The sequence below is a fragment of the Trifolium pratense genome, linkage group LG3 (assembly GCF_020283565.1).
Source record: "Trifolium pratense cultivar HEN17-A07 linkage group LG3, ARS_RC_1.1, whole genome shotgun sequence".
NCBI lineage: Eukaryota > Viridiplantae > Streptophyta > Magnoliopsida > Fabales > Fabaceae > Trifolium > Trifolium pratense.
In genome coordinates, this window is record NC_060061.1 from 32,712,239 (window position 1) to 32,723,684 (window position 11,446).

An 11,446-nucleotide genomic window follows, 5' to 3' on the forward strand; every position below is an offset into this window, starting at 1 on the left:
GGCTAACTTATTACTATTAATTAGTTATCCACCGAGATGCATCCATTAAAACTATCAATGGAGAAAAAATATACTATAATACACACCGATGCATCCATTAAAACCATATCGAGAAAGAAAAAACATGTGTCGTAGTTTACATCTCCGCCAAACCATGTGCGAATGATCAGTCAAACTTCCAAAAAAGGAAATATAATTCCAGAAAAGTATACATAACTCCTATGAGTCCTAGATAAAGGCATTTTGAGAAAAAATAATATGGAGTGACCGAATGAGTGTGTGAGAAAGCTGAAAAAGTCAGAAAACAAAGAAAACAAAGGGTACATGCAATTGTGCGAAACGCAGCTCCCAAAACAAAACATTCCAGATATGGAATAACAGAGTCCCAACAGAAAATAAAATGAGCTCAGAAGTCAGAACTTTATATGACACATTTTATACCATCATGCCCTCCAAAATACACTTCAAAAATATGTGTGGCATTTTAAAAATGTGAGAGGTTGATTGGTAAAAAAAAAAGTTGGAGGTGGGGGGTTTGAAAAGTAGCCCCTATTTTTTGATATAGAAAGATAGCAACTTAACATCACAATCAAGAGAAGATATAAGTAAAACAGACAGTAGAAGCAAAGATTAAAAAAAAGGTTTGGATATGTATATAAAATTATGAATGTAACATGATGTGAAAACATCACCAAGAAATGTCTGCTGCTAATATGAGCCATATTTGTGGCCAATAGAATTGCGACATGACCATGTAACTGCACTCCCTAATATCGATAGTTGGGAAACGATTCACAAAACGCTAGACTAAGAAATACGACAGATTTGGCAGTACTTCCTAATTCCACATGGTTTATGGGTTTTAACCCTCTATAAAAACTATAGCTGTTTTTCAACAATGATTTCACAAAGGCCATAAGCATACTAGTCTTTGTCTTTGCTCCATACAGGGGTCTTGTGTCCAACACTGTCAGTCACAGCACCGCTTCCTTTTTCCAAATTAATGAGAGGATCAGATTCACCTTCTCTTGCCTGGAAAGATTCAGAGGAAATATTGTCACAGAATGTTCTTGTAGTAAATGATAATGTGAAGTGCAGAGACACAAGACTCGTTAAATATGTCAAGTAAAACCAACCTGGGATGCTTGTGCCGCAGCTTCAATAGCTTTTTGCTGATTTTCAAGAGTGCAATAGTAAGAATACAGAATCATTCCAACCATCGCCAACAAAATACCCATTATGTTTCTCCAGCTGAATGGGTCCTGGAGCAAAGTATAACCAAATGCCAATACAAGGCATGTCTTCAGGTGTCCAAGAACCTGATAGGTGACTGGAGATGTCTTTCCAATCACAAGAAATGTGCTAAAATTGACAGAAATTGAGATGAGGCAGGAAAGAACTATGAAAACCTGCAAAACAGAAAGAAACAATGAACAAGACGTGAAAAACTATCAAGAGAATCTTCTATGTAGAAAAAAAAAAAGAAGCTAAAGAATACTTTTTAATTCTTACCGTCACTTGTGTTGTGTACTTGAAACCAAATACATTTTGGTCGGTCAAAAGTTTATCCAGATACGGACCAGCGATTAACAGGGTTGCTGCTTGATATGGACATGATTGATATAGGAGCTGGGTGGAAGAAACCTTATACTTCTTTTGGATAGTGTTTGTCATCTGAAAGCAGCTAATTAAGGACAATACACCAAAGAAAAAAAAAGCTGATTAACCATGAAAAATTAACAGACAACCATTTTTGTAAACCTTTCAAGTGAAATAAGGAGATAATTTCTCCTAATTGTGATCAAATGACATAAATGAGAGTCTCTATATAAAGAAACAGCACTCGCTCAAAGACAAGCAGAGTGAGCTCAAGATAGCCCGTGAGTTAAAAAGATGGGGTAGGGGATATCCTGCATGATAATCCTTTGTGCCTTTCATGTATCTTAGAACATGTCATCATTTCAAGTGCCCAAAGGCAAATGCGTGACATTTCTTTCCTTATATAGTTTTACCAGACTATATCATCAAAAACCAACTTACTGGTGATACCATAGCTCTACTCAATCTATCACAAAAATCATTTCGTAGTATTGATATGAAATTTAAGGGAAACTAATTATTTTCAAGGATACAATCTGAGCAACACATGTTGTAATCACCGCCAGAAGAGATAAGAAAGATCCCAGAGCATTCAACTGCAAATCTGTGACTGTTGCAATTCCAACACCCATAAGGAGGATAGATAGGGAAAATTGAATTCTTTTACTGCAATGACAATGATAAGAGAACAATTAATATTGTTCACAAATTATAATTAATGGGAAAACTATTAAAGGCAGCAAATCTTGGCATTAAAAATGATCAGAGTGCATGACTACCGGATACCATAATAATTCAGGTCAACACAATGAGCCAGGGAGGACGTGGAAAAATCAAGAACGAGAAAAGAAAACGGACAAAAATAGGTAGGTTAATAAACAATTATTGACTGAAACATACTTTACCGTTAAGATATTTAAGTATATGGCAACACCGTTAAGATATTTAAGTATATGGCGACACCGTTAAGATATTTAAGTATATGGCGCCACCATTAAGATATAACGACAAGTATATAACGACAAACAGTCATTAAAATCATAGTACGGATAGGAAGCTAAATAAAACCTGAATTTCTTCCCGAGAAAAAGGGTCTCCAACAGCACAGTACAAGGAATGATTGCAAGCTTTGTCATCTGGAATACAAATATCAAAGAGGTTCAAAGTCAACGACAATCGAATCAACACGTGAAAAAAAAACAGAATCAAAACAAAAACCATACTTGATAGAACCCGACAGAATTGAATCCGAGGCTCAAATTTAAAAGTCCAATTGAGATTCCATTTAAAATCCCAAATCCAACTACGGCTTTCTGCTCAAAAGGTTTGTGCTCAAAGAATCTCATTTTGAGTGCCAAATGAAGGGAACAAAATGTGACAAGTAGATGCCAGCTTGTCAAAGTTGTAGCTGCATAAAAAAACAATTTTAACTTGTAATCTCAGACAATACACCGAATATAAAAGGGAAAGCTCAAATTTTCTTATAACAGAGAAATAACCTAAACCATCTGCATACATTCATTCATGAGGCGATAAATTTACCTACTTCATGAGTAGGTTTGAAAATTGGAAAATGAATTAGTGGACAATGTTAATGGATTATTCAGGCACTTTAAAAAACGAATCAATAGTGCTATTCTTTATCATGCAACTTATATATTATACCAATTACTCAATTGCAGTGTCAGTTTCAGGAAGGAGGACATAATCCTAGATCCGGTAACGGTTAACGAATACGACAATAATCTATACTTCCAAATGTCCAATATTCAATTTTAAAAAAGAAGGGATACCAACAAATAGATTAGTCCAGTAACGGTTAATGAATACGACAATAATCTAAAACTACATTCCAAACATAAAGCCAAATGATAAATTGTAAAATTCAACAAATCCAATTCATACTTCTACTTTTTCTACGAACGTGATAGGTTGAGTTAGTGGAAAATGATAGTTGAACAAAAGTGAAAATGAAGTTCATTTCATTTTCCACCTTTTCATGTTTCTATTCAACCAAGCAAGTACAATGTAACTTTCATTCCAAAATTTCCACAGGCACACCCTAAGTGAGTTACTCACCCAGACTTTACTTACCTCGCAGCCGAACTCTGGATTACCAGAGCCCATTCCCCTGAGAACCAGATGATTAATACCAAACCATTTAATTCTAACAACAAATCATACAAAAAATGGCTGAATTGAGGGTAAAAGAACAAATATCTCATAGTAATTAACATAAAAAAGCAAAAGAGGGTTTTACCAAAAATGAAATGCAGTGAGCTCATGAGTGCCTTATTGCAAATAACAATGGAGACAGAAGACACAACAGAAAGTGTCAAAGCACCAACAGTCCCCAGCTGAAAACCACTTTCACCCATCTTTGCTCAAATACCTAAACAAATTCAACAAAATTAAAAACTCAATTTGAACAAATTAAATAAAAATTAAAAATCAATCCAGAAAGTCACAAATTGAAACAACATATGAATAATTAGAAAATTGAAAAACATAATCAGAGAAAAACCTTGTTTACCGAGAAATGAGTGAAAAGGGGGTTTGTGATTGATTTGAGATTTAGATCGAATAATAAAGAGTGATGAGGTTGTGAAGTAAGCAAAGTCGGTGAATGAGTAAAAGGAGGGGGGGGGGGTGTGATTATTAATATTTATGATCGAGTTTGGGTTTTTGGAATTTTGCTAAGAACATTGTGATGATGATGCATTGAAGAAGAGAAGAGAAAGTGAGAGAGATTTGTGAATTTAGTGCTACTACACATTCACTACAGTTTTTTTTTTAGTGTGTACGCGCTTGTGTTGTGTGTGTAGATAAATCGGTGATGAAAGAAATTATATGTTTTTTTGGTAATAAAAATGAACGTGTATATATGAAAATAAAAACAAAAAAATAAAATGAACGCATGGGATGTGATGGGAAATGGTTTGGTAATCTGGCATAATAAATGGCTTTCGTTTCATCACCAGACACGGATCCAACGCATGTTCTTTTTTCTTTTATTTTTTTTTATAGATAGGATATACTATCCCGCAACCTTAGAGAGTAATCTACTCCGTATTAGATATTGGGTCTATTTGGTATAAATTTTTTTAAAATTGATTCTTGTAGTGTTACATAATTTTGTGTAAAAAAAATTTACAAAGAAACTTTTTATAAAAGCTTCAAATAAAAATTTGATTTGAATAGTTATTTTTAAAATGTGATTTTAGGTATTTGATCATTTTATTGAATTTTTTTTTCGATATCAAAATTTCGAAAAATCACTTAATTTTGAAGCTATTTCAAATATATTTTCATAAAAATCATTTTTGAAATACAACTTTTTGAAAAAATTGTGATTTTGACTATGTTTTGATCTTCAATAATGTGTGCTTATGTTATATAATGTTAAAACTAGTGTTTTAATTTAGAAAAAACAATCGTAAAAAAAACTTGTAATATTTTGAAAATCGATTTTAGAAAATCTATTTTCAAAAATACAAAAAAAAAATCTATTTTTTTAAAGCTGAAACAAACAGACTCCTTGTAGAGACGAAATAGCAAAGCCATGAAAACTTACACATATAAACTGGATGTCCGGAGTTCGAACATTGATCATAACATTCAATACTAACAAATTTGATATTTCTGCCAATTGAGTTGAGATTTATGGACTATTTTATGTGAGATTTATTATTTTAAAATGATAGACTTGCATTCAAGAATGTTATTAGTACTACTTCTTGTATATTCTTTGTCGGATTATCTTCAATTCAACTAAACAACCAACTTTATTTTATTCATCACTTAGTAGCACTTTCAATACAGTTTATTAAGATTATGTAAATGAGTTGAGAAAATATAAATAAATAAGTTTTACATTGAAAATAATATCTTTTATATTTTTTAGTAAAAGTATAATACACAAATTTTAAGATTTTTTTTATTATATCAAGTTCTTTAACTAATTAACGTTTTCTCGTATGAATATTTTAAAAAGATTATTGATTCTATCAAATTTTATTTGTATTAGTCTTTTCGGAAGTTTGAAATAAAATTGGATTTTAATGTTAGGAGTTGATCGACATACGTAAATGGTTAACATAAGGGGATTAAATTGATAGTAAGTGCTTTGGTTAAAAATTGGAACCAGTTGAAGCTTGACAGTTTATTTAATAGTGTCATAGACTTTTTTTTGAAATATTAACAATCTTTAAAATTTATTTAAGAGTGTTTCAAGTTAGTGACTAATTTGATTTGATTATTTACTTCGTTATAGGTGCATATTTATATTTGGATTCACTTTTTATGGACTTGTTTCACATAAATAATAGAGAGGGTGTTCATGATAATAATTTATATATTTTTATATAAGTTGTTTTCAACGACTTTTTATAACGGTTTACGAAAGTAATATATGGATTAAAACAATTTAACTTTATCTTAAGTTGTTGTTCCTCAATAATAATAATAGTTTACGAAATTATTAATATACATTCTCGTTTCTTAAGAGATGAGTTCATTTTCTAAAGTTCATCTATGGTTTATGATTTGATGCTTGCAACCTTTTACCGTCATTTTTCTTAGTGACGAATTAAGGGAAGAGGAAGACCCTATAATATGTCATCCTCCGCCAACGATTTTTTTTTTAACAGGAAAAAATTATATTAATTTTAATAATAAAAGGTAACAGTACAAAAGATACTTAACTCACGCCAAGAGATAGGTATAGATAGTACTACATCCAATCAATACAAGAAAAAAGTTAATGCTCTAGTAGTATCTATACCCACCAAAATAACATTACTTAACTATACAGTTAAAAGGATAAACACACCATCCGCCGGCAATGTTGAATTTAGCTTTTAAAGATAACTCCATAGATTGTAGCAATATAAGCAGGAAAAGTGCAATTAAGATTGTCATTAGATGTCGAAGAGTGTTGATAAGACTTTATCTAACACAATGTTTCCAATACACTCCCTCATATTAATTAAAGTAATCATTAAGCTAGGGGTGTACATGGGTTGGGCAAATCCGGTCGACCCGGTCAAACCCACCCAACCCAACCCAAAAAAGTGGGTTGGGTCGGGCAAGTGGGTGGATATGGATTTCAAAAATGAAAAACCCATTAAAAAAATCGGGTTTCGGGTAAAACCGGACCCAACCCAAAAAACCCACTAACCCACTAGTGCTATGTTTCTTGAATTTTTTTTATCAAAATACTAAAGATTTTTTCATTTGATTATTAAATATTTTTACATTGAAAATGAGTTATACTATTTTTTACGAAAATAAAAAAGATTGAATAATTTTTATAAACAAATATGATGTTATGAATAATAATATGTAATGAATGTCCATTATTGTGTAGGTTTTCTTGTCCCCTAAATGTGTCCTATAAATAGGACCCCTTTGTTACAATGTGATGTACACCTTGAATAGAACAATACAAGAGTCTATTCTCTCTTCTCTTTCTCTCATTCATCTCTTCTTCTTTATTCTTGTTATTCTCTAGGAATAGTTTATAACACGTTATCAGCACGATAGTCTCTCCCCTTTCAAGAAAGATATAACAACAATGGGAAGTGACAATTTTATTTTATCTATGATTTTTTTTATTCTATTTTTTCAGATTTTTTTTCTTCTCGTTTTTTTTATATTGATTCACAAACCTACGATCCAAAAATATCGTGGTGAAATTTTTGAAATATGAATCCTGAAGATTCATAGTGTGATAAATTTTAAAATATGAATCCTGAAGATTCATAGTGTGATAAATTTTAAAATATGAATCCTGAAGATTCATAGTATGATGAAATTTTAAAATATGAATCCTGAAGATTCATAAGCATAAGCTTCTAAAAGTACCGTAAAATATCTTTTAAAATATGAATTTTGAAGATTCATAGATATAAGTAAAATGAACATCAATCCTTTAAGGATTGGATAAATAACTGATTTGATCTGTTATACAGTTCTTGAACAATTTAAAAATCAATTTGTATTTCCCACGAATTCCTGAAGAATTCATTATGGATACATCTTTGTTTTTCATTCATTGAAGAACTTAAAAATTCAAATTGTATTCTCCATGAAATCTTGATGAATTCAATTGTGACACATCCCTGAAGGATGTAGAAAATATCTGATAAGATCTATTATAGAGTTCTTGAAAAACTCATGAAGAATTCAATGTTATATATGCATCCCTGAAGGATTGCATAAAGAATTATTTTTACATTATAACGATATTATATATATAGTTCCCGAAGAACTTAAAAGAAAAAATTAAATTATTTCTTATGAATTCCAGAAGAATTCAATATACATGCATCCTTAAAGGATAACTTTATCAATTTTTTTTAGAGTCATAGCAAGTTGTAATTTTTATTGGATTTATTTATTTACCGTAATAATAATAATAATCAAAACTAAACATACATATATCATGCGCTAATTTTTCTTATAGAATACTTCTTTGTATATTGCTCATGATGTATACATTTCATGTTTGAATTTGGTGCGCATCATATTAAAAGGCATAAACAATTAAAACTATAAGATTATATGCCAATTTATTTCCAATACGTTACATATACCATGCATATGTCAATTAGTTAATGTCATTCATATACCATCTTTCTGTAAGTTACTATTTGATTTGCTTAAATTTATCATTTGATAATAGTATCAATGAGAAATGAATGAAAAATCATTCCCAGAAGTGAATGAAATCCAACCCACTGATGTTACTCCATTCCCAGAAGTGAATGTAATAACACACGATTATCATGGACAAAATATATAAAGCTAATGAAAATTAGTAAAGCTAATGAAAATATATATTATCGTTGTGGAGGCAAAGGACGTTGGTATTGTACTTGTCATACACCAAAGAATTTTGTTGATCTTTATGAACGATTACTCAAAAAATAAAGTGAAAAATATCGAGACTCATTTCATTTAAGGTGACTTCAATTATGATCGTATGGATCCTACTTATTTAGAACGTGCTTGTTGAAAGATTGTAAAATTGTGATTTTCTCTGACCATTCTAAATAGAGATTTATTGTTGAGTTCCTGAAGAACTACATTTTTACAATATGATTAAAGTCCATATGATTCATTTGATCTTAGTATAAGTTGGACTTAAATTAAAGGAAATTAACATAAAAATTATTTATGTATCGTGAATATGCTCCCGAAGTAGCAAATTTGAAAAAATAATTTTGTGAATACTTTAAAACGTTATTCACATTTGTGATGTGAAAAGCAACATGATATATTTGAGCCTTATTTATGTTGGCACTTTACATTTTGCTATTTTTCTTTGAATACATTAAGTTCTGAGTTTATTTTATGTTGATTTTTTTTTTTGCCTTAAGCTTTGAATAGGTTTTTTTTTTACTTATAATTATAATTCGGTTACAGTTTGCAAATATAAACTGATTTTAATTATTCGGTTACTTATTTAAATCAATTTATTGATTTTAATTCTAAATGCTACTATGGTTTCAAATAAAAAAATAATCTAAATGCTACTATTTTCTTATTTCGTTGAAATCAATAGAAATATTATTTTGTTACTATTTTTTTTGTTTACTCTTTTAATTCTCTAACAAATAAATTATTACTATTTTTTATTATGTTCTACCGAAAAGAATTTTTTTTGCTGAAACATATTTTTGTTAGCATGAAAGTATGTATCTATATTACTATTCATAAAAAAAAAAAAAAAATGGAAGGAATTAAATCCTATGTTTTATAGTACAAAACTGATTGAAGCTCCAGAAGAGCAAATACATTGTTATATCGAGAAACAAAGTTACACTTTGCCAATGTATTTTATATTTTAAGTCTTAAAGAAATTTGTTACCGAAGGATATTCACATAAATGAATATCATATTGAATCAAGAAATGACAAAGATATTTTATCTCTATATTACGAGACATATTATCAACTTTTATCTCTAGTTTGTGGTGTACTTATGATATTAGGGCAACTTAAGCACATGTTCAAGGAAACCAGAAGTTTACAAATAAATCATATTAATTTTGTCATTGACAAGATCAGTTGGGTCATTTCTGGTCTATTATGATGCGAAAAATTTCTATGGATATGTATTGAATGGCCAGAAGTTCATTCAATCTAATAATTTTTATGTGTTACTAGTTCCCAAAGGAAGTTGATAAATTAAGTAAATGAACATCTTTTATTTTTTTAGAATATATATAAGGTGATATTTGTAAATCAATACACCGATCATGTGGACCGATTAGATTTCTAAAATTTGAATTGATGCATCAACCAAATGGTCACATGTATGTTTGTTATAAACTCACAACCAGAAGTTTGTGAGATTATTTTTAAGAGATCATTTTATATATATTATTCTAGAAAGTATTTGATAAATATCATATGTTAATTGAAATTTATACCAAACAACTTATGAAATATGTTCATACAAACAAAAAAAAAATAATGGACCTGAAGATCCATTCTAAGTTATAGTTTGGAACATTCAAACATGTATGTTGAGATATTGAATAGCATCATGCCAACAAATTATTATATACATAAGCTCTCCCCTAATTTATTTGAATTTTAGTTTATAAACATATTTTCCCATATATACATTTTTGGATGTGTTGGGTACGTTTCAATTGCTCCAATATAATGCATTTAAATGGGTAGTAAAAGAATATTGGGAAAATAATTTTTATATGAATCTCCAAAGTGAGCCAATAATTGGAGATTTTTTTACAGTTTTATGGGCTGATTATCAATTGGTGAATTAGTTTTCCCAATATTAGGGGGAGATAATAAGCAGCTAAAAATATGAACTAGAAGTTCAATTGAAATGTTTTGAAATAAATTAATAATTGTTATTTTGATCCTCTTAGAAATCAATATGAACCAGAAGTTCAAAAGATAACTCATTTGCAAAGTTTATGAAATCAATCAACAGCTGCTAATGCTCCAATAAAAATGAATGTCCCTGTTGGACAATCTAATATTGCAAATGATTCCTAACCACGCGTGAAGCATGGTAAGCAAATCGGTTCCAAAGATAAAAATCCTCAAATAAGAAAAGGAGCTAAAACAAAGATGACCCGAGTGAGGATATGAAAATAGTATTTGACATAATTAATTTTCCAGTTCCAGAAGAACTTATCAGGTACCTGTAATTTACGAAAATATAGAGATCTCGACAAACTATGTCATGAATGGAATACGATGGAACCGAGATGAAGTCAACGTTGACAATATTTTTGCACATAATAAAGCGCTATATATGTGATAAATGACAATGAGGATCATAAATCAAAGTCTATTAAGGATTATAGACAATGAAATGATTGACTAAATAAGATAGACGCAATTGATACAAAATTAAACTAGCTTTGCAAAGCGAAATGTTTTTGGACCAGTAGTCCATTTCATCTGCAGATGGAGATAAATCGATATGAATAAGTTTTCAAGAGAAAAATAATAAAAACAAAATGTTTAGAGTTTGAATTGTTATTCAAGTATATTGATAAATGTCAATCATTGATTTTCAAGAAGCATATTCACCTGAAGTGAATTCAAAAATTAATTAAGTTGAGTAGCATCTGAAATACTCAATTCATGTGAAATATGTGTTTTAACGTATTTGACTGGCCCACTTGATAATGATGATTCTTGAAGGATTTAGTTATATTTGACAATGAATTATTTATATCTGAGGCTTATATTAATGATAAAATATCATCTAGACTCCCGAAGAGCTTATGAGATATTCTCATTTAAATTTATAATTTAAATAAGATTATATAGCAAAATTATTAAAACAATTTGACATTGAC

The 11,446-nt window shown here is 29.8% G+C and overlaps 1 protein-coding gene across 2 annotated transcripts; it reads right to left on the bottom strand.

The window, feature by feature from the left end:
- Positions 1-630: 630 nt before the first annotated feature.
- LOC123913435 (UDP-xylose transporter 2-like) lies at positions 631-4,528 on the bottom strand. Of its 2 annotated transcripts, none has more exons than XM_045964181.1 (8): positions 4,133-4,528; positions 3,860-3,991; positions 2,823-3,007; positions 2,668-2,735; positions 2,133-2,265; positions 1,513-1,674; positions 1,137-1,409; positions 631-1,032 (listed from the first exon to the last, which is right to left on the bottom strand). In XM_045964181.1, exons 2-8 carry the CDS (start codon positions 3,975-3,977, stop codon positions 925-927), a joined length of 1,047 nt encoding a protein of 348 aa, XP_045820137.1. In that variant the 5' UTR covers positions 3,978-3,991; positions 4,133-4,528; the 3' UTR covers positions 631-924. The 2 variants fall into 2 exon arrangements, with proteins under 2 accessions (XP_045820137.1, XP_045820136.1); XM_045964180.1 differs by having other exon boundaries at positions 4,124-4,457.
- Positions 4,529-11,446: the final 6,918 nt, after the last annotated feature.